At 56.0% G+C, this 26,809-nt stretch overlaps 1 protein-coding gene across 1 annotated transcript in view; it reads right to left on the bottom strand.

Annotated features, from left to right (window-relative positions):
• The window catches only part of CNTNAP2 (contactin associated protein 2), a 1,612,013-nt gene that overhangs the window by 97,751 nt on the left and 1,487,453 nt on the right, over window positions 1–26,809 (bottom strand). The window contains exons 19-20 of the mRNA XM_045834058.1: window positions 15,744–15,992; window positions 11,808–11,941 (exon numbers count right to left, since the gene is read on the bottom strand). Of these exons, the coding sequence (XP_045690014.1) occupies window positions 11,808–11,941; window positions 15,744–15,992 (383 nt within the window). The remainder of the gene's footprint in view (window positions 1–11,807; window positions 11,942–15,743; window positions 15,993–26,809) is intronic.

The raw sequence follows: 26,809 nt of genomic DNA on the forward strand, positions 1-26,809 counted from the left end.
CCCCACTAGAGGAGGCGGCCTCATTCCTCGTTCACAAGTCAGGAGGCGGAGAGTTGGGTAACTTGCCAGGAATCACGGCCGTGGAGCGGGAGCGCCCGTCGGAAAGGGCTCCGTTTCGTTCATTCACGGTTCGGCCGCAGCCTCTGAGTTTCCCCGGCCACGCGCACCGGGCCCCTGCTCGAACTCAGCAGCCCACCCTCGCAGGACGTCTCGCCCCACGGGCTGCGGCCCGGCGGCCAGCCCAAGCGGCTCAGACTTCCCCCTGCTACGGCCCCTCCGAGGGTCTGCAGGTGCAGGGGAGACCAACCTGACAAGTCTCTTCTGCAGGAGAGCTAGGTGGGACGGGCTTCTGCCGTCCGGGGACGTGTACGTGGAGTACGTGCGTGTCTCCCCTCCCCTCCCGGAACCTCGGCGCCTTCCGGGTGGAAGACACGCCTCCGCCACCGCTCCCGCCCCGCCCACCGCCGCGCCCGCCTGGACCTCTGGCGCGGGGAGACGCCCGAACGCACTGGCCCCCTCCACCCTGAGTTTGAATGGGGCTGCGTTCATTATCTCGGTGGCACTTCCCATCAGTAGGCAGCCGCGTGGGACGGTGCTGAGCGCCACCCAGGTCCAGCCGCGTCAGGCTTCGGGACGGTTGCTGCTTGGAGTTTCCCCGCCGCCAGGCGGGGGGCGGGGTGGGGGCCCTGGGTGAGGGCTGGTGTCGGTGAGCTGTCACTGCGGTACGTTCTCAGCGATCCTCGTGTGGTTTCTAATCTAAGAAAAAGTGTACTGTCGATGGAACCATCTTGAGTACGCTTTGCTTTCTTCAGCGGGACTGTCCTCATCCCCCCACGGAACACCCAGAAATTGTTTCTGCAAGTGCAGGGAGCCCCCACCTCTAAGTGCAGAGACGGCCTCCGTGTACAGCTGTGCGTTGGTGTGAAGGTACTGGCAGCTGGCAGCTGGCGGGGTGGGGGGGCAGCCTAGGAACAGATAGTTGTGGGTCCCGTTTTCTCTTTTTGGGAAACACCACCCAGCAGTCCTACTCCCTGCTCGGAATTAAACAAGGAGAACTTGCTACAACACCCTTCCGAGGGCCACGGACCGACAGCCCAACCCAAAACCAAATTACACAAAGCCAGTGAGGTCACGCGAGGTCTTCAGTGTGCATCTCGACTGGGAACAGGCTTCCCCGGATACATGGACACACTGAAAACAAACCCCAGTTTGTACGCAGACCAAGCCGATGGGCGAGTTTCCAGTTTCACATCTTTCTGTCTGCTCTCCCCAGATGTCTCCTGTGGAATTAGAGCAGTGTAACGACAGGAGAAACTACTGCCGTCCTGGCCCATGCCCTCCACAGACTTAAACACAACGAGTCAGTCTTCTGTTACAGCGGACGGGGAGGCAGTAATCCTGTTGCTCAGAGCCCCAACAGAGGCCGGGTGAATGGCTCCGTGCGTTTCCAGGAGGGACGACGGTGGAGATCTTCAGGGCTCATCCTTACTCTTGAGTCCCCTCCCTCCTCCGTCGAGCACGCTTGCAGCACACCACCCAGGCTGGGAGCTCACTGCCGGGGCCGAGACACACCAAACGAGCCAAAGGGAAGGAGTGACAGTAAAATGCAATTTCAGGAAAACGGCCTCAGGCTGGCTAGGTCAACTTTCTTTATTTGTTCTGACAACCCTAAAAAGATATGATGCTCCCAAACCGTGTTATTTCCTCTAATAAAGGCTTGAATAACCTCTGATATTAAAATTTTCAGGAGTGTTGACAACTGTACGCTTTTTCTTCATTGTTCTTTATTGGCAGGAAGTCGAAAGGTAATAAAGGAGCACACGTTTTTAAATAATTCATCTGCCACCGGCGTCGTCTGGTTTCAGCCCGGGCTCCTGGTTACTGAGGAGGGAGGGTGCGCACACGGGGGGATGGGAGCCTCGTTCATCCCCCCCTGACCGCCCCCCCCCGAGACCTGGCAGGGGGCTTTTTGTGCCACGGAAAACCCTGCTCCTGAAGCCGGACTTCTTAGCTCTTTTTCACTTACAAAAGTCATGATTTTATGACACCCAGCAGATGCCACTGGGCCACTTCTTTTAACATGTTTTCCCCTCCAGGACCCTAAGTTTTTTTTTTTCCTAAGGAGATTATCACCTAATTTGGAATTTCAAAACTGGATATGATTGCTCACAAATTGTCACAGGTTATGTGTCTTGTTTAGCACAGACACTATCCATGGTTTGCTGTAAAGGCTCCACAATTATTAGTTGGATAAAACAGAGGCTCTACTGTATATACTTGTATATCGTTTTTATTTGTTATAGAACAGTCCACCCAGGAAGGGGTTCAGAACAGGCCCCCCCAGGACGGGCTGCTTTGTCACGTGGATTATTTTGAGCTGAAGGCAGCTGAGACCTGCAGGCCAGGAGAAACTTCTGCCCCTCCCTTAACAATCTGCAAGACTCTAAATGGGAGGCCTTGCCCATAAAGAAGAATTGTTACCAGAGAAAAGCTTTTCTGACCTATCTGTAGGGCAGGGCAAGTATCCAACTACCGAACAGCTCTTCTCATCGGTCCGAGAATGCCCCCTCCCTGCTGAAGCCGCAGGCAGCTGACCTTACACCTTGGCTCATCACGATGCCATTTACACCTCATGCTGACTTTCTCCCTGAACCTCTCAGATGCAGGGGTCTCTGACTCTCTCATGTATGCAGGGTCCCCACACGCATGCAACTGAATTCAGTTATCTTCCCTGGCTCATCTGTTTCCTTATAGGTTTAATGATTAGTCCAGCTGGCGGAACCGGGAAGGGCAGAGAAAAATTCCTTCCTTCCCCTGGTAGAAATCACGCCGAGTCAGCTCCCTGACGCGGCTCCCGATCAGGCAGAGGCACTGGCCCGTGGGAGGATGGGTCCTTCCCTGCGGCCGAGCAGCCCAACTAACCCACGTCCGCCTGACTGAAGGCCAGCATTTGGAGTCTGGGCGTGGCAGTCAGGCAGGAGGGGCTCGCACTCCCAGGCCACCCCTAGAGGAGCTCGCTCTGTCTCCATGGCGTCAGTGTCACAGGTGGGTGAGTTACCTATGGCACAGCCTGAGCCGCACTCGGAGGAGGAGGGGCCGGCTCCCAGGGCCCTCAGGGAGCCCTGCCCCCCGCTCCCTCCTGCTGCTGCTGTTCGCACTGGGAGTGCCCTGGGAGGGTGCTCCCTTACTGGGGTGAGATGGAATTCCTGGCCTCCTTATTAATATTCTCGAGAAAAACTCAACAGAATAGCCTGTATGAGCAGATCTAACAGTTTTTGAAAGCTAGTCTATGAGCTTCCTTTGCTGAACTGCCTTTCGCCTGCCCGTGCCGCCTTCAGCTGCAGGTGGCATCGTCTGGGCCACGGAGGCGTCTGCCCCACCCCCTTCAGGCTGCTCTCTCCGTCCTCCCGCCTCGGAACACGGCACCGGTCCGGACGGTTCATCAGCCAGGTGTGCGGGTCCCTGTCCCCGCCGCTACCCCTGTCGACTCCAGACAAAACACTAGCTCTCCTGAAGAGGTACTTTTAGTTAGACCTCTTCAGAATTCTCCAGAGTTTATCAGGCAGAACGGCTGGGGTGAGCCGGGCGCCCTCGGTGCTGGCAGAGCCAACGGCGTGAGCGGTGACCGGCCACGGCAGAGGGGTCTGCCTCCGTGGGCGCTGGGGCCTTGTCACCTGGGCTTCCTTCCTCTGCGTCCTCAGCTCTCTCGGGGGCCTAACAGCACTGGCTTTCCCCAAACTCAGAGGTCGAGCACTATGACCATTTCAGACGAGGGTATGCTTGTGTTCTGAGCCCTACGCAGCACGATTTTTATTTATTTAGTTTTAGAGAGGGGGAGGGAGGAAGAAAGAGAGAGAGAGAAACATCAATGTGTGGTTGCCTGCCACGCACCCCCCACTGGGGACCTGGCCCACAACCCAGGCACATGCCCTGGCTGGGAATCAAACCAGCGACCCTTTGGTTCACAGGCCAGTGCTCAATCCACTGAGCCACACCAGCCGGGCCACATAACAGGCCTCTTAGGTCCCGTCCAGGGCACAGAGCTGCGGCCGCCCGGACTGAGGAGGTTTCTGGGAACGCCGGACCACTGACCGGCTCTCCCCACGCAGAGAGGTGTGGGTGGGCCCTGCCCGTCCAAGTTTCCTGTCATGAACGTGCTTCCCCAGCAGCCCACAGCTGAATTACTTTTCCATTTACTGCTAATCCGGTTCCTCCAACAATCTGTCATTGTTGCTACCATCGACAGCATCTCCTTATTTTTGACCGACAAAAAGCCATACGCAATCATCACCGCCGTCTATGCCACAAACCCATCTACTCCTTGGAAAAAAGTTTCCCCATGCCCTTCACTTACTATTCTTGTCACCGGACATGAGCGCTCGCCCGGAGACCCCCCCTGAGCGGGTGCTCGGTGCCGGGAGCAGCGCTGTTACTGCAGGCACGGCGCCACACGGGCCCCCGGGACTCGCTCAGCTCTCGGAGCCCGAACGTGACGAACAGGTCTCGTTCCCTCCGGGCCCCCAGCCCCTGACAACCGCCATTTCATTCTCTGCCTCTGACCGTGAGTCTGACTGTCTCAGATTCGTCACGTGTGTGGGGTCACACACGTGGTATCTGTCCCGCCCACCATTTTGACAAAACTCTGCGTGAGCCCCAGACCGCGGATTTGACAGCATCCTGCACCCGCACGGGACCACACACCCCGTGACGTCACTGACTCCAGACTCAGTATTTCTCCAGGGAACAGTTGTCACTGCGCCTTCTGCGGGGGTGGCTTTCTCAGCTCGTGGGGTGGAAAGAAGGTCACTCTCCAGAGCCCTCCTGCTGCTGTACCTTTGTTTAGCCCAGTGTTCTCCTTTGGAACACCCCCCCCCGCCCCCCGCCGCCCGCTTCTCCATCATAATGGGGGCAGGGCAGGGGGATGTGCATCTCCTGTGCACCTCCCGCCAGCGTCCTACCCTTCCTCCCAGACCTTATGGTTACAGCTCTGAGCTGCTACCTCTGCTGCTCTATTTATCACCTTCCGACGTCAGGACCAGCCACTCCTTATCAGCTCATTTATGCACTGTGCACGCTGTCCCCAACTGCAGGGACGGTGCCACTCTGTGAAGGACGCTTGTTCTCCAGCTAATGACACTTGCATTGTACTGTTCCACGGGCAGGAAGAAATCTAATTATTTGCATTAAGCCTCTGAGTGGTTTTTTTTTTTTTTTGTGACAACAGCTAAGAAACCCCAGTGATATAGATGTCAGTACCCCGCCGAGGATGGCTGCCAAAGCAGAGACATGGGCGATCGGGCGGTGTGGGGTGCAGACGCAGGGGGAAGGAAGGGGCTGGAAGGACGATGACCATGGTGTGGGGTAAGAGTTGTGGTGAAACGGTCACCTCCCGTGACCCGGAAGGCAGGCTGAGTGCCTGTGACCTGCGGCTTCGGGGACGGGGCTCTGGAACAGCAGGAGGTCATGGGTGTTGAGGTGGCTGCTCCCGCCACTTCTGTTGAGGGGGAGGGGCGTTCAGAGAAGAGCTGGCCGGTTTCCAAAGGTCGGGGAGAGGGACTAGCAAAAGGACCAAACATTCTGAGCCTTAACTACAGAGGAAGAAATACAATTGCCAGCATCTTTGGCCAACTAAGGTTTCTCAAGTCAGCAAACTGACTCAGCCCCGCGGGTGGCGTGAAAAGGAAGGGTCTTCCCTTCTCACCCAAGCCTCTTGTTTCCGATGCCTCCCGGCAGCCGCCCTGGCCTTGACGGAGAAGCCTGGGCACTCGGCAGCGAATGACGACGAAGGTCCACGATTTGTGTCTGGGAAGGAAGGTGGGGAGTGTCTACACGAACCGAGGGCAGCAGGAGAGCAGCCGCCGGTTCAGGCCACGACGCGGGCAAAGAACCCAGAAACGGGGCTGGCCTCCCTGCGAAGGGCCTGAGGGAAGAACACGCCCGCAGGACAGGGGCCCTCGGGGCTGCACGGCTGCACGGAAGGCACTGTCCCCAGCACGCCCCCCAGCGGTGGCCGGGGCAGGTCTCGGGCGAGGAAGGGGCTCCCAGAGCACACAGCCCTGGAGAGCCAGGCCGGCAACCACCAGGAGCTTGGCCACAGCGGGGCCCCAAGCCCACTGCCCGGGGCGGGGGCGGCCTGGTGGCCACGGCGCGCCCTCAGAGGGCCCGCCCAGCGTGATTTCGTCACTGCCGGGGACCACAGGGCTTTGCCTGTCTGACACAAGGCCGACTTTTGCTGGGGGGAGCCACTGAGAATGCAGGGTGGGGCTAACGTGTCACAGCGGCCGGGGTTTCGGTAATGTTTGTGTCTCCCCCACCCCCGGCGTGGGGTGTCGCTGTCGCTGCTGGTGGTGACGCTTCTCCGAACACTCCTGGGCTCACACTCAGACACGCTCGGTTAGCCACCGATGCAACTGTTTCCCCACGATCTGCTGAAACTCTGGTTATCATCTTTGGGAGACAGAAGCCGGTGAATTTTCTGAGCGTGTGTTTTAAAGACTCCTGATGAGAGTAACTGAAGTCACGGTCTGCGTGGCATCAGAAGTTGGGGAGCCCAGCCTCGTCTGTCCCCGAGGACTGGGAGGTACGTCGGAAGAAAGGAAGTCCTCACTTTGCTGGCAGGAGGTCTGCTGGCTGCTGCTTGGCAGCGGTGGGGTGGCCTCCTGGCTGACGCAGCCGGAACGGTATTTCCTTACCACGTGTTCGTCTGAGTCTCAGAGCCTGCAGGTTCCGCGTGCTCGTGCCGGAGAACGTGTCCCCGAACCCCCCGCCGTCTCGCTTCCGTCGAACCGCAAACAGGCTGCAGGTGGTTCAGGGAACACACAGAGTGCACTCGCTTTTTGAGGTGGTTTTGGCCCCTTGCTCCTTCATCTGCCCATCATCCCATCCCCCTCCCTGTGGGGTTGTCTGGGCGGGGATCCATTTTTAAGTTATGCCTGGCTCTCCCAAGGAGATGCTGCATCTAAACATTTCACCGAAAAATGACGCCTGTGAGAAGCAGTTGTCGCGGAAGTGCTGTTGAAGACCACGTGTACGGCCTCTCTCAGGATCGCTGTGCGATGAGGAGGAGAGAGGGCCTCAGTGAGCACTGCAGTTTATAAAAATCCGAAGAAACAGAGCAAAATGCCAACATTTGTAATTTTGGGGTGGTGCCTACACAGGTATATGTGTATTATTCTCCATGCTTTTGCATATGTTTAAGCGATTTAAAAACATTCCTTATTTTTTAGAGAGGGAAAGGGAGGGAGAAATAGAGGGAGAGAACCATCAATGTGCAGGTTGCCTCTTGTGCACCCCCTACTGGGGACCCAGCCTGCAACCCAGGCATGTGCCCTGACTGGGAATCGAACCAGCGATTTGCAGGCCGGCACTCAGTCCACTGAGCTGCACTAGCCAGGGACTGAATGATTTTTATAGCAATGTTAACAACGACAACGACACCACTCACGTTCTTACCGGACAGGTGTACCCACTTTCACAATTTTACGGCCTTGCTTCCAGACGTCTCTCCGCTAGGAGGGAGTAAGAGTGTGGGCGGGCTTCTAAGAGAGACGGACCCAGGTCCACCCGTGCTTCTGCTACCTCCTGCCTTCTCACTGCGGGTGAGGCCCACCACCCTTTGTGAGGACTGGATGGGAGAACGTGTGTGTCAGGCTTAGCAGAGCATCTGGAACCCAGGGAGCACCCATACGTGTGACTTCCCACACGCATGGTGCTGCCCCAGTGGGCCAGGCTATGGGTGGCTTTCCATGCCAGTAAATATCATCCGTGGTGTTTAAAAACCACCGGTGGAGTAAGAAAAACGTCAATCCCCTCGAGGGCCTGGTGTGTTTTACCCTTATGGGTTGTGTACCCAAGGCGACGAAGAAGTTCAGGGCCAAATTCATGCACGTGGGCGAGACCTTGCCACCTGGGTAATCACGATTCATTCTGCCGTCGTCTCGGAGCCCTCCTGTTTGCGACTTACTTTGATTCTCAATTCCATTTTATGGTCCCCTATAAACCACCACCTTAGAGCCCTTGTGCAAGGTGGCTGGGACAAAAGGGAAGAAAGAGGAAAGAAGAAAAAAGGCCACGGAGGGCGGGAAGGGAGGAACGTAGGAAGACAGAACTTGCAATACAAGGCTTTTGAAATCATTCACCGTAACGTTCAGCTCCTGGACGTTGCTAATTGGCTTGACGTTCCGTTGCTTACGGTCCTCTTTCAGGCGCCCGCTGCCTGCCCGGGGTTCGGTTTACATTCTGACTGGCACGGGGCCTTTCGCTATGATCCCTGGTGCAACGGTGGGCTTTCACAAATGACGCCACTCGAGGGCTGTCACAGGCCTGGCGCACGCAGGGGTCTGACAACCCCTGGAGTCCGCTCTTCATGATCTACGGGCGGATCGCGCACTTGGCGCTTCGGAAGCGAATGTTTCCTCCAAGGTCAATTTCCCTCAAGTGCTCAGCACCATTTCAGACGGTGTGTGCTCGGGGAATGCAAATTAACTTAATGTTAGCTTTGGCCAAACCCTGCTAGGGAAATAAATCTGCTTTTAAAAACATCATCAACACTGATCAACATCCTCTAAATTATTATACACTGTTTGAGTATACATAAATGTATCAAATTTCACCTTAATTCCAAAGGCATTATTGTATAGTATTTTAAAAGTCATCTTTGAATTAGCTTTTTGTTCTTTGATTAAAAGTTTACTGCAATTTGACATTATTTGAACATCTGTGTCATTATATTTTATTATAACTCGGGGGGTATCAGAATAAGGTGAGGACATATGTATGTTTCATATTTTTGTTCCATTATAAGAATGCAACATATGCTTCTAGAAGAAAATGAGGAAATACAGAAAACTCTAGAGGGAAGGAAACTATTTGTAATCCCTTCCCACAGAAGTGATCATAATTAACACTGTATTATGTCTCCCTCCGTCTCCCCTTGAGGTGGGAGACCTCTCAGTGGGTCTGCAGGCTGTTTCAGGAAAGCAAGCGCAGAGTCTTCAGACTTCTAAGGTGCCTTTAGAAAGACTGCCAGGCCCTGCACGGCCTCCTTGCCTGAATGATGGAGGGCGGGCGGGAGCCGGCCTGACCTACTTTTCCACAGGAGGAGCCCTGTCTTTTCTCCCCGCACCAACTCTCCCTCCAGGTGCCCCCCGGGCCGCAGCGGAGAGGCTGGGCTGAGAAAGACGAGCCCCCCAGACCCCTGAATTCAGCTGGGTCGCTGCGGCTGGCTTTGCACACACTCGGGAATCTCAGTGCAGCTGGGTCGTGCTGTGTGACAGAAGGAGCCGTGAGGGCAGGGCTCTCCAGCGCCCCCTCGAGACTCCTGTGCCGGGATGTGGCCCACACCTGTCCTCCCCCCCCCCCCCCCGCGACCTCGCAGCCCGGGGCAGCCTGGAACAGCCCGTGCCGCCCACAGCAATCATGATTCCTCTCTCTGGAACCACAGTCCTGCTCTCTCCGACGAGGCTCCCCAACTCCCCACTCTAATCACGAGATCTGATGAGGGGCCGTCAGTCACTGTCCCCCTGCAGAAAGGGTGAGCACGTGAGGTAAGCCGGGACCCTCCCTGGGATTCCGAAAGGACAACCAAGAAACCAGACCTTTCTCTGGCAGCAAGAGTGGGAGGAGGTCAGTCCAGGCCCACAGCGTCTGTGTCCCAGAGTCTGTGAGTCGGGCTAATCCAGTCTTCACAGAGAGGTGGCTAGCCAAGATGAGCGGGGACAGAGGATGGGAGGGGGGCAGGGGGAGGGAGGACAGAGAGGGAGAGAGCGATAGTCTTTGTTTTGAGCCTCCAGGTCCCCTGGATTCTCCTCTAAAATTCTGGTGATCCCTTTCTGAAATTCCATGACCTTCTCTAGGAATTCTTCCCACAAACGAGTGTTGAATGCATCCTTTGTCACTGGCAACCAAAAGAACCCTGAGCCCTGGAACCAGACTCTCCCCAAGCCCTCCCTCAGTCCCCTGGGTTATCTGCCGTCCCTCTCTCCTCCACCACCTGGATTTCTCTGGCTTTTCCACCCTTGAAAGCCCCAGGTTCTTAAAATAGTCCACCCCTCTCTAGTCCACTGCGGCAGACAGCAGCTCTGATGAAGCTGATATTTGTTTATCACCGTTTTTCATCCTCTCCTGAGGACATGCGTACTGATTTCAGAGAGACGGGAGGGAGGGAAACATGGATTGGTTGTCTCTCCTACGAGCCCTAAGTGGGGACTGAACCCACAGCCTGCCCGGGAATAGAACCAGTGACCTTTCTTCGGTTTATGAGATGATGCTCCAGTCAACCAAGCCACACCAGTGAGGGCCTAATATTCGTTCTAAAAGAGTTGCCGGTTAGTTCCACAGCATCCCCAGTTAATGGAAGGTGCCAGAAGGCAGGCCTTCTTAGCCTGCCCTTCCTCCAATCTCTCATTCTGGGAAACACACGCAGAAGTGGGACTACTTTGCCCGCCACCTCTACCCTCTGCTCCCGCGCAGCCCGCCCGCACTTTGCCCGCGGCTCCACAGCCCGCAGGCCTTGGCCCCAACGAATGGCAACTTCCTCGGAGAGAGTAAGGGTTCGTCCTGCTTGAGTCTACGGCTGCAGTGGTTATACTTCCGGGTCACACTGTCTTTCAAGCCAATTACTCAGCAGTTTCCTTTAAAAAAATTTAACTTACTTATTTAATTTTAGAGAGGAGGAGGGAGGAAGAAAGGGGGGGAGAAACATCAATGTGTGGTTGCCTCTCGCACACCCCTCACTGGGGACCTGGCCTGCATCCCGGGCTTGTGCCCCGACTGGGAACAGAACCCGCCATCTCCTGCTTCGCAGTCCAGTGCTCAAGCCCCTGAGCCACACCAGCCAGGGCAACATAACAAGACTTTTAAGTCCGAGCACAAACTCCACATGAATCTATGAACTTGACATCTGCCCTTGCTCAGAGAGAGACAGGCCTGCAGCTTTTCTTGCAAGCTGCACCTCCCTCGGCAAGCAGACTCCCGAGTCCGAGCCAGGTCTGAGCGGCCGCCGGACCCCGCCAAATGCCGCCACACTCCGCTGACGAGGCGGCCTCCTGCAGTTCTCCCCGCCGACAGGTGTCTGTTCTCCACACCTTCCGGAGAGCGCAGTGACAGTTCCCACCCCTGATCTCTGGGCTCCGCTCCCAGGGAGACCTCCTCCTGCTATGTTTTATTCATGGCGGCGCCCAGGCAGGTTCGTTCGTCGTGAAAGTCGGCGGCGGGGGTAGGGACAACCAATGAACCTGAAATAAAACTCGAGTGTCATAATAAAACCATCCCTTTGTGTGCGGAGAGTCTACAGCCGGAGTTGGAGATTCTGGGGAAGGTCTGTGTCTTGGGGACTTTTAAGGAAAAGCAGCCATGGAAGCAAAAAAAACAGAGTTATCCATATCGTGGTGGGACAGTGGAAGAAGGAGGTCGGAGAGAGCAGAACCACCTTTGCTGGGAAACGCGGTACGCTTCAGACGCCTGAGCACTCGGAGGAAGCGGATGGCGCGCGGACACACCAGCAGGCTGGCGGCCGTGTGGGCCGCGGCAGCGAAGCTACGGAGCGCGCACAGAGGCAGCATTTACTCTGGCTTCTCCCTCGGAAATCTCCGCCCGACCGGCTCCGTCACGGTCCCTGCTAGAAGGGCCACCTAAGCTTCCTCTTCACTAGTCTGGGCTTTGTAGACACAGGTCCAAGCAAGCCTTCCTTCCATCTGCCCCGCCCCCACCTCCAGAACCAGACCACACAGAACCATGTGCAAGCAGTACAGAGGACAGAGGTGGCCACACTGTCTCACACACACACGGACGCGCACACACGCGTGTACCTTGAGCGTGACGGTCTTCTCGCGGCGCGTGATGTTGACACTGTGGGGCTGCCCGTTGGCCATGTTCCTGTGGTCCACGTCGATGTTGTAGGGCTCTCTGGTGCCGCCCAGGTTGTACCGGATCTGCAGGCTTCCTGTGTACACACGGGAGAGGGAGGGGTCTCAGCAACGTCTTTGCTCCAGGTTCCAGGTTAATGGAACGTCTCCCACCCTCTGCCACGCAGGGCCCCACGGAACGCTGCCTCCTCCTTTGCTGTCCATCATCAACACCACTGCTGTTCCGAGACGACTCCGAGGCACCCTGATCCATAAAAGCTAACAGCACCGGGCACCCGCACGGCCACCACCTACCAGCAAGGAGCCACCAGTGACCACTGCCTGCAGTGGACACAGCACACGGTGTGAAGGGCCCGAGCTGGGGGGGAGCCTGGGAGGGAGAATGAGAACACGCACAACACAGGGCTGTGGAGACGCCTGCAGGACCCCCGCCGTGTCCTCGGCGGGACACCAAACAAACTCGGGATGCAGGCGCGGGCCCAGGGCGTCAGCAAAGCGTGACACTCGGTGCATGAAAGAATCATGAGCGTACAACATTCAAAATAAACATAATTTATAGAAGATAAACACATGGGATTTTGGGTGGCTTCACTGAGACCTAGGAAGCGAAGCAATTACTTTTGAGGCTGGAGATGGCTTCAGACCAGACGCAGAGCAGAGAGGAAGATGGCCTTCCCAGGCCCCCGGTGGCCGCTGCCTCGGTTCCAGTTCCCTCGGCCTTGAGGATCATTCTCTCTTCCCTCCTCCTTTGTTTCCTCCCGGGCATGACAGTAATCAAGACTCGCGGGGCATTCTAGATCCTGCTTCTAACTAATCTGCACAGCAAGCGTAACTTCTATTTCTCATTTATGATTTGTAAAGACATCAATATTTAATCTCATTTTCCACTCAAATTGGAATCTTCATTTTAATAGTCACCATCTCCAAGCTTAAAAATGGAGTTTCACCAACTGCAAATCACCTCACGGGTTCATTTTCCTTCTGGAGGCAAGAAACTGATATTCTGAGTTTTAAGTTGTGAAATAAAACACGAAAATTGAAACAGCACACAGGAAGAAAAAAAAATAAAAGAAAGTTGTTCGAAACCTCACCACCCCGCGATAACGACTCTAAATATCTGGCAGTGTTTCCTTCCAGACATTTCTCGTGGCTTTATACACAAGTAAATGCAGTAGTTTCTCAATGCCGCTTTTCCTTACATGGGCGTTCTAGCATTCCACGTGCCACTTAAAATACTCCACCCTGCTCCCGGAGTTGGAAGAGATGTTCATTAGGACAATAAAGAAGAAACTGTATTTTCCATTTCTGCTTTCTAGGCGAGTTCCACAAGCCTCCTCCGGTTCTGGGTGTTGCCTCAGAGTCTCAGCCCAGACCCCGCTGCGTTCGGCGTTTCACCCGAGCACCGTTGGTCTTCGTCTCGGAAACGTGCCTCACCTTCCTGCTCTCCTCCATCTCTGTATCCGCAGGGTCTCCCGGCACCGGGAGCGCCCCCGCGTGAATCCCACCGGAGCCCTCACCCGGCCGTCTCGGCCCCACCGGAGCTGCGGCCCCTGGCGCCTGGGTTGGCCACTCCGTGTCCGTGAGCTGACGGCCGCCACCACCATCCGAGCTTCGCCTGCTGCCAACCAGTCTGTCCTCTGCACGCGAGCCTGCTGACCTCACTTCACTCTCGGGCGGGTTCTGTTTCTCTGCTCCCCCTCACTGCAAGCCCACTAAAGGAGGTGTCTTTGTGGCCCCTCACACACACCACACGCAGGACCAAACTCCTGATCTTCCCCCCCAGAAGCCTCCCACTGCGGTTTTCCACATTCCCCCTCGTCCCTCCGGCTATTCCTGCCGAAGGCTCCACCTCCCCGCTGCCTCCCAGATTACACGTGGGATCTGCCAGCAAATTGTCTCGGCTCCCCAGCAGATACCTTGAATCCTGCTGCTGGGCACCACCTCCGTCACCGCCCCAGACCAAACCTACGCCTCCCTTGGTCTGATCATCGTACTGGCCGCCACACTAACCTCTTCCGTCTGCCCTGCCCTCACCTTCGCCACCCCAGGCCCTGCCCCTGGCACACCTGGTCTCCTCTCTACCTGGTGGTTAGAATGACACCCTGCTCAGAACCTTCCAATGGCTTCCTCCTACCTCCCTCACAGTAAAAAATCAAACTCTCAGTGGCTCACTGGGCCGCACATACGTTCCACTATCACTTGTGACATGACCTCTCACCACTCTCCTCCGCGCTCACTGCAGCCGCCCTGCTGTTTGTCCAGAAGCCAGCAGGCTGCTGCCCTGTGCCTCTGCACCTGCTGGTTCTTCCATCTAGGGTCTTACTCCCCAGGTATCTGGCTGGCTGGCCCCTCACCCCCTTTAGGTCTTTGCTCAGACATCATCTTCTCAGTGGTTATTTCTGGGACTTCCTCTTCGAGAGCAGAATTTACTGGCTCCTTCCCCTTGGTCAGGTCCTCCCTATTCTGTCGTGTTTTTTTCTCTTATAGTTCTTACCATATAGCACACTACATATTGTCCTTCATTTGTTCATTGTCTGTGTTCTCTTGCTCAAGTATTTGTAATCTCCACGAGAGAAGTAATGTCTGTTCATATTCTTCACGACATATTATTGCAACGTATGGAATCATGCCCGACACTTAGCGGGTGTGAATAAGTATTTGTTGACTGAACGAAGGACGGTCTCCCTGCTCCTGTGCTTTTTCCTTCCTTAGGTTTTCCCCGCAGAGAGGTCTTGCCAGAAGGCACAGTTGACCGCTGCACCGGTTCACTCAGAGTGCTTCGAAGCCTTCCCGCTGCCCCGAGGATGAACACACTCACGGTTCACGCGGTGCACGCGCCGCTCTGCCTCGTCGGCGTCCGCCGCTCCTTCCCTGCCAAACCGCTCTGCTCGCCCTCCCACTCGCCCCGTTTCTGTTGCCTCCGCTTTCCCTCCCCCCTCCCCAGAATAGGGAACCCCGCCCCCCCCCGGGCCCCGGCCCACGCAGCGCCCTTCTGCGGAGCGGCTTCTCTCCCGCTCCTCAGCGTTTTACCCCGTGTTCTCCTTCCTCCCAGAGAACTGGAAACAACCTCTCGCTTAGGAGCGAAGGGGACGAGCAGGCGGGCATTGGGACGACGTGCAGGGAGCCGGCTCCGCACTTTACTTCCCGGTGCCGGTCAAGTCGCAGCCCGCCCGTGCAAGTTCCCGGCGGTGCCCGCCCTGCGCCCGTCCGTGCGTCTCTTCAGAGCGCGCGCTCCGTTCTGCGTCTGGAAGTGGGCCGTGCGCTCCGCCGTAAGTGCGGAGCCCTGTCTGATGGGCCGGCCCCTGCGCCCTAGTGTGGGTCCCGTAATTACCCAAAAAACTGGGCGCTGCCCTCTGCACTGTCTCTGCCACGGGCCCCTCCACCTGCCCCAGCTCATCGGACTCAGGACTCAGCTGCGTCTTTATAAAAATGATGCTTCTCTCTTCTGGCTGTCTTGAACTTTGTAAATACGAGTTAAAATGTCTATCACCACTGCACTTAACGGCAACAGAAATTATTGGCTTTGAGAAGAAAGATGAGTTGGAACTTTCAATGCATATATAGTGAACATCTATAAATAGTAACGGCAATCTTTCCAACTAATAAAATTCAAATGCTGTATCAATTCCTTTCAAATAGCAGCACAGGAGGACCACGGAATGATGACTGGGAGAATATTCATATTTGCTCATTAAAATAAGATAGTGGTAAGTGGAGAGGGGGCTCCCTTCCCGCATCCCCTGTTCATGCCCCGAGGGCAGGAAGGCAGGGGAAGGGGCTGCTCTTGTACTGGCTGCAGCTGCTCCCGCTAAAGCAAACCGACTGCGGGGGTGTGTGGGGGGGTGGGGGGTGTCCCCCCTGCGGCCTCGCCGTCCTTACCCGTGGGCTTGACGAGCACGGCCAGGAAGTCGGTGGTGAGAGAGCTGACGTACAGCAGGATGCAGGGCGCCTTGGAGGTGCTGAAGCTGAACCGGACCTCCTCGTGGGCCAGGTCGGGCGGCGGGCTCTGCTGCTCCGGCCCCGGCGCGCTCTCCGCCGCCCTGCTGCCCGGTTCTCTGCCGCTGGCCCCGGGCGGCGCCTGGAAGTTATACCGCAGCCACATCCCCTCTTCAAAGAACGCGCCGACGTCTGTTGGAAAGGAAAGAGAAACTGGGAGGTCAGGAGAAGTCGGGCGCTGGGACCGTCAGCAACTTAAACTCGGGTTGAGGATCTGCCTCTGGGCGGTTCACTGAGGATGGACTCAGGTGCCAGGAGGGGACCAGACCGGGCGAACGGCTAGGCAGACGGATGTTCCTTCCTCAACGTGAACACACCACCAAAAAAAAACTGTGCAACAACGTGCCCATCTGTGAGTTTCAGATACAACAGTAAGATTAAGAACCGTGAATCACGCCAGAGAGGAACCGCAGCTGAGTACTCGGACCGAGTAACCAAGTCAGGTCGAAGAGACCCACTGCAGCGAAGGCAGGGGTGTATATACCACGAACCACCCGTTGGAGGCGCTCCTGGGCACCATCTTGGAGACGGTTCTGCCTCAGTCACGCCCACAGGAAGGCCCTGACCTCGCCCTCAGTGCTGGGAGCTCGGGGTGCAGTGTTTCAGATCACGAGGCATGAAGTTAGAACTGGGTTCAAGTTTGGCGCGGCGGTCAGACAGTTAGCGGCCGCAGGGGAAGTGACTGGACCAGCTTCTCAGAATGTTATCTGTGCAAGGGAGGTGATCAGAGTGAAAATTACAAAAAGAAATCTAAAGTAATTAGCACCTAATAAATAGTACCTATAATTATGATGAAATTAGAAGAAAGGTCACTAGCCCTTCCTCAGGCGTTGCTTGCAGCCTGATTGGTGGGTGCTGGCTGGTTGTGAATCACTTCCTGGCAGACCAGCTCTTGCCGTGGTTTTTGCTGCTGTTTCCCCGGGGTGTTCTGAAACCACCCCGAGTCACTAGGAAACCCTGAGGTACCACCCCTCCGAGACTGGCTCCGTGTTCAGTGCTTACTGCCCCACCGCCCTCTCCGTGTGCTCTTTTGGAAGCGTGTCTCCAACTTCCGTGCCCCTGGAACCCCTTCTTTTTGTCCCACTACCTCGATGCCACGTGGACAGATTCTGTGAAACACCACACTGCATTATAATTAATAGGAGGGACGAACTTAAAAAGCATTCTTGCATCTGGGGTATCTGAAGACTGTTCTCGTTAAACACGCCTAGTAGTCAGCCCAGCACAGTGATTCGCGGTGACTCTTGGCCTTGACACGGACCGAGTGTGTGGACTTGGTCTATGGCTTGAAACTCTGTATGCCTCCGTGTCCTTCACTGAGAAATGGGGCCACACAGGCTGTCGTGGGGACTAAACCACCGAGGTGCACACTCAGCCTAGTGCCTTGGGTGTGTGGCGAACGTTCAACAAAGATCTGTCAGTCACCTTACACAGAAACCTCACCACGTCCCACGGAGGGCCATGGATGCCGCCCTGCACCCCGCCTGGCACCACCACACACGGGCAACCGTCTGTAGGTAACCCTGGCACTGGCGCCGAGTCCCCACGTCCCGCTGCTCACTGAGCTGTGGTGAGGGTTCTGGTGACGAGAGGCTCTCAGCTACGGGCAGCCCCGCTCTCCGCCTGACCTCCCACCCCAAGACTTTTACAAATGCATGTGCATGTTTGTGCATGCATGTGGGAGCATGTGTGTGCATATGAGTGTTGGCACACATGTGCACGTGTGTGTGTGTGTGGGAGGGTGTGTCCAAATGACAGGGCACCACTGGTGCTGAGTGAGCAGGGGCAGGACTGCTGGCGTCCTCCAACGTGTGGGTCTGCTGTGCACGGTGAAGAATCGTCCTGCTGGAAACGCCGGGGTGCCGTTGGCAAACGCAGGTTAAGGGCACACTCACTCCACACCGGCCTCTGCAGGACGTCCTGGAACGTGGAGACGCATGAAGTGCGTCACCGCCCCTGAGGGGCTTTCTGTCCAGCAGCGGGCATGGGAGGACAGGTGTCAAACACCCAGACACGTGTCAAACACCCGGACACGTGGCGAGTGTGTTATGTGTTATGAGTGTGTGGCAAGTGTCTGTGCCTTGCTGGGAGGGCTGGGAGACGAGAACCCCGTCTCGCCGCCTGGAAGGTCCTGAGCTGGCTCTCCCTCTTGCAGCGGGCATCGGTCGCGTGCCGGCCGTGGGCCCGCCTCGATGCCGGGCGTGGAGGCCCCGGTCCTCGCTCTCCGTGTAGAGCACGCGGTAGACCACCCGACATCGTGGCGGGTGCGGGGTCAGTGGGTGCAGTGGGGGACCTGCGACGCTGGGGGCTCCAGCCTGCTCTCTGGGGCCCTAGGAAGGCTTCCGGGAGCAGACACAGTGGAGCCGGGGCCCAGGAGCCAGAGGCAGGCCGCGGTCTGCGGGTGGAGAAGAGGAGCAGCTGGCTCACCCAGGGCGCAGCCTGCAAATGCGCTTCAGCAAGGGTGCAGGCTCCCCGCGGTGCCGACCGACCGATGGGAGTGGGAGGCCCTCGAGGACAGTGCGGGCCGGGTGCAGCAGGGGGCTGGGCCATCTGGCCAGTGGGAGCCGGTACCGTTTCTCGGATGCCCTGGCGAGGACCCAGGAGGATCACGAAGGGACCTCCGGGAAGCTAAGGACTTTAGACCAACAAACCGAAACTATGCCACAGAGACCCCTTTTGGGGGTTTCAGAGTCACCGTTAAGCAGCTTTACGGACGCACGCCCGTTCTGGAGGGAGGGCTGTGCTGGGCTCGAGAGCGTTATCCTGGGACCACGCACGTCGTAAACCAGCCGTTACACCAGGGCCTGGGAGGGCCGTGGGCCGTTTAAGGCTCCAAGGGGCAGATGCACGGCCGTCATTTCTTTGTTAAGTTTTCAGCAGAGGCCAAATCAGGGCACTGTGACGTCATTCAGGGAGGCCACACCCCCAGCCCTTCCGAACGAATAACTAGAACCACACTAATTTAACAAGCCCCAGATAACACCTTTTCCCTCGTTAAATGGTCAAGAAGTATGGGTTCAGAATAGCTGGTTTAAGGTTTTTATGCTCGTATGGGATAGCTTAAGTTTTATGATACTCGTTTTTGGATAGAGAAGGATACATTCTGGGTTTAGGTATGCTAAGACGTGTTGAGATTACACTCCGAGACGTGTTCTGGAAGGGATTTGCTGAATCACATCACATTTCTCAAACTCTGAAATGCATTATATACCATCTGCCGACTGCAGCCCAGGGAGGGGTTGGGACCCCGAAGCCAGCCAAGTGATCTTAACATTTCCTGGTCCCCAAAACAGGTCCTATACGCACTACACCCTTGACTGGGTAGAGTGAGTCTGGAAGTGTTCAAAGTGGAATACTCACACCGTGCACCCCAGGACAGGACCGCACAGACAGCCCCCCCACCCCCCGCCCCGGTCGGCCCGACCCCCGATGTGTCTGGGGGAGAGACGTGCATGCAGCTGCCACGTGCCCCGTGACTGGGCTGCCCCTCATCTCCTTCCCCTCCAAGTGCAGTCATTCCATTCCTTTCCTTTTCACCCGGGACTTCTTGTGCAACCTGTATTTTTTAAAAAATCTGACGTGATTCTTTTTGTTCTCTAGTGTCCCCACGAGGACCCAGAACTGAAAGTCCCCAGCTCACAAGCGGGCTGTTTTCCCAAAAGTTTATTTTAAAGTCAGTAACTTGCCATTTGGACACAGTTCCCCACAGAAACAAAACTTTAACCGCTGGTTAGTTTGCCAGGAGAGCCTACCCATGCCGAGTCACTCTGGGTAGGTCGTAAGAGATAACTGAGGAGTGCCATCGTGTATTAGCAATTAAAACAGCAACGGCAACCCCAGCAGAGAGGTTAGGGTTAATTTCGAAAGTGAGAACTCCCGGGACCTCTGCTCCCACAAGGCTTTCCCCTCGCTGACCAGGGGCACGCCGGCCAGTGTTCCACAGCTGCCTCCCCAGTGCGAGAACCCTGGTGTGTAGTGGCTGCCCACTCCCACGGTGCAAACAGTGCACCCCGGCTCACTCAAGCTGCCGAGACGACATCAGCAAGCACGGAGTGGAGAAGAGGTGTTCGCCACCGGTCTCCCAGCCCGTGAATGGCCCCCAGCACACGCTCCTCCCCCGCTCACCCTAACCTCTGACCCAGGCATTCACACAAACCGTGTCGATTGAATCCTGACTCGTGGCGCCTGCCTTAGTCAGCTTGGGTTGTGGTAACAAAGTACTGCAACTGGGCGGCTTAAGCACAGAAATGCATTCTCCCAATTCTGTCGCTGTAAGTAACAAAGGTCAAGGTGGCTGCTGATTCTGTTCCTGCAGAGGGAGGGCTCTCTTCCTGGCTTGCAGGCAGCCGCCTTCTGGCTCTGAGCTCACGTGGCAACAGGGAGAGAGGGAGAGAGCAGGCGCTCGCTAGTTAGCTCTCTGGTCTCTCCTCATCAGGGCACTTACCTCATCGGGAGGGCCCCACCCTCTGGACTTCATACAAACTTCAGTTACCCCCTGACGCCTCCTCCCTCTGTGTGATCCTGTTGGGGTCTGGGGCTTCCACGTACGGATTTGTTCAGGCCCTGACAACAGACCTCTTTCTTTATCTCCTGCTGTACGCACAGGCTAGAGTGTTTGCTCACTCCTTCCTGCCTGGCAAAGCTCCCCCCTACTTCCTCCCAGCTCTCCCGCTTCCTGAAAGCTCCGTCTGGCGTCTGTAACATCTCAGGGGGTGGCCCGGGAGCTGACACCGTGCAGGAGGAGGTGCGGGCCGGAGCCCAGCCTCAGGGTCACCAAACTCTGCCATGGCTGAGTCCCATTGCCTGGAACGACCACACTCATTAGCTGCGTTTTACTTTATCGCCTAGTCACTGAGTGAAGTGAGGTTTCTGCAGCTCTGCTCCTGGTGATGAGGCTGGGCCCGCCTCTCTGCAGCAGCCCCACCCTGCACAGGCCCGGCCCCTCCCGGGGCCGTCGGCAAGGCCCAGCTCTGCCCACACTGGCCTGCCACTGCACTCACGGGGCCCTGCTACCCTGAAATGCAGGATTTCTCTCCTGGTCTTACATTGGCAAAATCTGCCTTTCATCCCCCCGTGCACCACGCTGAGCATCCCTCCTAAATATTTTATTGTTTGTTTGATGTCTTCTTCAATTTAATATAACCATTTTGGACGAACGGCATTGGGTCTGGGACAGGTGAATGTTCACCTCCGCTTGCTCTGGGTGCGCAGGGGAATGCAGAGCCGTCGTAATGCCCTCCCACGCAGTTCTCTCTAAAGGTCAGGTCACCTCCAGGTCAGCGTCTACGCAATGAGCTTCGAGCATCTGAATCGGCTCCGAGGAGCAGCAGCAGCAAAGGAAAACCTCTCAGGCTGATCCCGAACACCGTGAGCTGCCCCCGAGACACAGATACGATGCTCATCACTTTAAACACGTCAGTGGGCTCTGTGGTCTGCGAGCGGACGGTGGAGGAGCGGGGGCCTGATCACCTGGAGTGCAGGAGCCAGCGGCACTGAACAACTTCAGTCTCAACCAGGAGGGAGTCTGCGTGCAGAATTCCAGGGCCGCGCTCTGGAACGGCGCTGATAAGCAGGCCGGCACGGACGGCCGTCAGCGGGCCGGAATGCTCTAGGGAGAGCAAATGAGGTGAGGACTCCCCTGCAGCCAAGTTCACCTGCGGCATCGAGTGAGGGGTCAGCGTGGTGTGTGCGGAAGGCAGGAGTCCCTGTTTTTCAAGATACCTCTCTCTCGACCAATGAAGGTCAGGGGAGCCACACGTTACCAATTTTGTTACTCCTCCTTATGGCAGCCGCGTGGTCCATGTGGCCACTTCGTCGGGTGTGTTTATTAAACCTGGACATTGGCTGGGGTGTTCCAGCCCAGCCCCCAAGCCGCCCTTGGAGGACACGCCACACGGTGTAATGTGGGTGCTCGTCTGGGGGCTCCCTCGCCAAACGGGAAGTGGATTCACGCGGACACGTCGGAGGGTCACGCAATCACAGAACGGCCCAGAGCAGCTCAGCTGGGGATGCTCTCGTGAGTGGGCCGTGAACCTGTCCAGTATCAGGGGCCGATGGCGTTCTGTTTCATGCGATGCCAGTACTTGGCTCCATCCCGGGAGAGTTACCTGAGGCGGCGGGGCCCAGGGTTTCTGGTGGAGCGGGAAGGCCATGCTGTGCCTTTTGGGAAAAGGTGCTCACGGGAAACTGTTCAGAGGCCACGTGGAGTCCAGGAGGAGGCGGACAGGAGGGGTTCCCTGGGCCAGGCGCTGTCGTCGCCCTGAGTCTGCCCGTCCCGGCTCTAGGCCGCCTTTCTGGTCTGCCAGTCCCCCTCCCACAGCCCCCGGCTTTGTTCCACACCAGTTTTCACTAGATTCTGCGAGAATCAGACTGGAACCTGCACTCTTCTATGGAATAAACTCAAAACAGAGTCACTCCCTAGGCTCTCGCTCACTGAACTACAGCTGGTAGTTTATGTGAACATACACTGAGCACCCAGAGTTCCTCGGAGGCAAGCGACTGTAGTTTATTTTATTTTCTGTCTCGCGAGCCCAGAAAAATCCCCGGTACCGGTCAGGTGTGGAATGCACACTTATTAAATTAATGAATGAGTTGATGGTGCTATGGACCAATCTGGCCATCTTCACATTTTTTTTAAAGATACACAGTGTCTGCCACCACCTCTCCCAAGGAAAGTCTAAGACGTGTTGGCACAGTGTCTCCAGCATCATCCACCATGTTTCAAGGGCAGTTTCTCCAAGGAAAACAAAACATGGGGTAAAGAGCAAAGACTCACCTCAAAGAAATCAACAAATAATTGTCTACCAGTACCTTTTGGAAAGAATAAGCTCAGGATTGTGAATTGCCCAGGGTTCCTGAAAATGAGGTTGTCATGAGAAAGTTTTAAACTTTGCCTTTCGGTGAAAGGAGGAAAGGAGAAGGAAAGTGAAAGCGGGACGAGGAGAAAGGAAAGACAAGAAGAAGGACGCATCCCGGTGATTCCCCACGTTATCGCGCATGGCCTTGACCGATGGACGCCACCACCGCCGCAGCGAGAGCGAGCTGGAAACTGCCACGGAAGTGCCCGTGATTGGTTCGCCGGGGACCCCGGCGCGGTGCGGCACTGGCTGGGCCTCCATCCCCTCTGCTTCAAGGAAAACGGCGTTTTGAAATGAGGGGACAGCTTCAGTTACAAAACTGACAACTAAATTTTTACTTTCGTATTTCCCCCATATTAGAAACTTTCCCCCTTTGTAGATTCTTTTTTCTGTACCACACCTGTGCAAAATGAATAGGTTTATTCATTGTTGTATAAAATAAATTTACTCTTATGTGAAATAAATGGAAAAGTACTCGCAAAAGGCTTTCTGTCGCCCTCTCTCAATAGATACACATACATTCATACACACACACACTGTATACATACATAAAATCAAACTCCCAATGGTCTTCCAGAAAAATGAGTGTGTGTGTATTTTGGGGGCATATGTATGTAAATGCGTGTGCATACATTTCCCGCAGAAAATGTGTGAGAATACACCCACACGCGCGCACACGCACTTTCTGGAAGACCTCAAAATGGCTTTCTGGAAAGTGTTTGTTGCTTAGTGACCCGCCGAGCCCTCACTGGCCAGAGTTTGCTCACCGATCTGTCCTCCGACACGACAGGAGCAGTGAAAACGAGTCCCAGCGGCGGGAGAGAGGCCAGGCCAGGCCGGGGGAGAGCACGCTGCACCTGACGTGCCGCTCTGAGCTCCGGAACCGCACCCCCCGCAAGGGCGCTCTGCTGCTTCAGCTCCCCAGCCAGCCCTCTGAAGAAGAAGCTCGGTCTGAAGGCACAGGTTTCCGGCAGCGCGAGGCTCTGACCTCACAGTTCGCGCAGAGGATCCCGGCTCAGGGAGTGAGACTGGCCCTGTTCCAAGGTCTCCGCCTGCAGCCTGCAGCCTGCAGCCTGCAGGGCTCAACAGCCACACACATCACAGTTTTCAACTGTAACATTTCCCTGCCCATTGCCACTTCTTTTGTTCCACCGTTTGGGGAAGGTTTAAAAATCACTTCTTCCTAAGTTCTCAGTTTCCAATAGCGTTAAGTGTAAAGAAATGTCGGCAAACATATCCCGGTCCGAAGGGTGCCTCTGTTTGGAAGGAATGGCAGCTGCGGACGGCGAGGTAAAACGCGCACGGCCTGTGCGTCCCGGCTTCCTCCTAACTGGAACCGACACCCGGAGCGGGCAGGGGGCCTGGCTGCACAGGAACCTGCCTCAGCGCAGCTGTGCTGTCCCCTGAGAACCAGGAGAACCAGGAGAACCAACTACGCGAGTCTTCTCGTGTCCGTGAGAAGAAGGAAGCCTTTGAAGACAAAGTGGTTCAATGAGTTCAGTCCCAAAGTTTAAAAAAAAAAGTAATTTGCTGTGACAGTGGAAGAAATGGGACAAAATGGTGTACAAATGAAGTTTTCCAGTTTGAGACCGAGGAGCACTCTTAGGTAAGGGTTATGAGGTCAGAAGGCCGGAAGACTGAGGGTCGGATGTGACCTGCAAGATAAAGCGGGCTGCTGCGAACGGAAGAGTTTCATCGGAGCGCTGCAGTTTGAGGACCTGCCTGTGGCTTCCAAGCAGAGACCTCCGGGCTGCTTCCCTTTGCCGTGTCACAGTCTGACCGTCACAATATTCTTTCCAAGGGGCATTGTGCGTTTTAATTGTTTTGTACTTCTATCTGAATGTAGATCTGACATGCTGAGAGTTTATCTCCAATCACACGAAAGAAGGGTCACGTAAAGACAGCTCAGGGGTGGGGTGGGAGGCGACGAGTTTCTGCCCCTCTGTGGGTGGCGGGAAGTGGGCATTGCGGCGGCCGCCGAGTCTCATCGCCCGAGTCGGGATGCCTCTCCACTCTCTCCAGAGCGCAGGGCCGATTCCGGAGTGCCCACCACTCGTGGGGAGTTAGGAATTAATCTGTGCAGCCTTACGGCCCCGAGAGACACGTCGGCCTTCAGATTTTCCAGGGGACGGAGTGGAGATTCAGAGAAGGTGAGTAACTCACCTGTGACCACGTGTCTGGCTAGTTCTCATTTAACAGTAAAAACTTACTGTGTGGAAAGTTCTATGAGTAGAACTGTATGAGTAGAAACTTTTCAATGCCTTCTACTCATACCTGACCTGGAAGAAAGAGCTAAGAAAGAAATGCAGCATTTTTCTTTAAAAAAAATGAGCGTGGAGGGCGGCTGCAGGGCAGGTGTGCTCAGAAGCGCAGGCAGACAGAGAGCCCTTCAGACGCTCTGCATCAGCGCTGCCCGCAAGGAACACGGCACCAGCCACGTTTGCGGTTTGAAAGGCTCCTGCACCCACATTGAAAAAGTAAAAAAAAACCCCCAAACTACTGAATTAATTTAAATAATGTATTTAATTCAGTATATCTAAAATAGCCTTTCAACAGGCACTGATGGAGAAATGACTGAGACATCTGACATCTGTTTTCTCAGCCACAGTCTCCACGGCCCCGAGTGTTTTGCGCGTCCAGCACGTCTGTCTGCTCTGGGACCGGCCTCGTTTCCAGTGCGCACTCGCTGCACGAGGGCAGGGGCCCCCGGACTGGACAGCCCAGCTCTGACGACACAGAAGGAAAAACAGCAGCGCTTGCCCACGGCCGTGATGTCCGCCGGCCCCCGGAGAGGTGGTTTCCAGGCGGGCGTGAGAACCATCCTCCAGCCCCCGCACGACACCGATGCCTGCGTTCTACCCCCAGCCGTCACATCAGAACTCCTGGCCATGGCCTTGTGGTGGGCGCCGGCGAAGACGGACTTGAACGTTCCTATTTCTAGTTCAAGCCTCTGAGAGTAAAGCCATCCTGAAGTTGTTTCAAATATGCCTCCCACCTGTCTCTTTCAGGAGTCTCTTTCTGGGGGGCGAGGATACACGCAAGACTCTGGCTTTTAGGACCCCGGCCACTTCTCGCAACTGGACATTAGAGCAGCAGCTTGGAAAACTGTTGTTCTGGTTTAGGAAAGTGGAGGTGAGTCAGCCAGAGTGGTTGTCTCACAAGCCACGTCGCGCGGCTCAGCCTTCCTTGGAGCAAAAGCCACGCTCCTACTGTGACCCCCCAGCCCTGTGCCGCCTGGGCCTCTTCTCCCTGTTCCCGGCCCCGTCATTTCCCACGCTGCATTTCCTCCCGTTCTTTCCACTGCTGCCCACTCCGTTTCTTCCTCCAAGGCCTCCTTTGTTCCCTGAGCACCCACACTGGACCAGTTTCGACGGGGGCTCAGAGATCAGTACCTTTAAGATGAGTGCTGGGAGGCAGGGCAGAGACACCCCCCAGGGCGGTGCACGGCTGTCCCCCCACCCAGGCTCCCTCCCCCGCCTGCACCCTGGGCAGCACTAGCAGCCGAGGATGGAGGTAGAAATCTCTAACCAGCGCCTTGAACACAAACACCCTCGGGAGCTCTAACTGTCTACTCAGACAAGGGTAGGGTGTCCACGTTCTCATGTAAGTCCCGGTGCCTAACAAGGCCATAACCGTGTGATGACACAGAGGATCCTCACATAAGAACGGAATGTCTCCGAGAAACTGGTACGGTGTGCTTCCCGTGGGAGGGACATTTCCAGCCTCTGTCCTCACAGCCCTAGAGCAGGGGGGAGAATAAGGGGCTGCGGCAGGTACTGATTCATTAGGCATCTCAGCAAAGCACCTGGAGAGAGTTCCTTTAAAGCACAGAAGGCAATTAATAACCCCCATTAGGCACCTGATGATTTAAAAACCTTTTATGAAACACTTTCAGAGACATTTTAGTTCCTGGGTTTCTCACTGCCGAACGTACCACCGCAAACACAAACTGCAAGGAAGCCCCCATCCCTGACCTGAGGTTTCCAAATGAAGTGAAACAAGACTGGAATGAGGCAGTCGCTGGCTGCCCCCCGCGGTGGGCACTCTGAGGGGCAGATGACAGCCCTGCTCATCACGGGTCTGGCCTGGGGC

This window comes from Phyllostomus hastatus, unplaced genomic scaffold, assembly GCF_019186645.2.
Source record: "Phyllostomus hastatus isolate PE091 unplaced genomic scaffold, TTU_PhHast_1.1 phas_contig_1021, whole genome shotgun sequence".
NCBI lineage: Eukaryota > Metazoa > Chordata > Mammalia > Chiroptera > Phyllostomidae > Phyllostomus > Phyllostomus hastatus.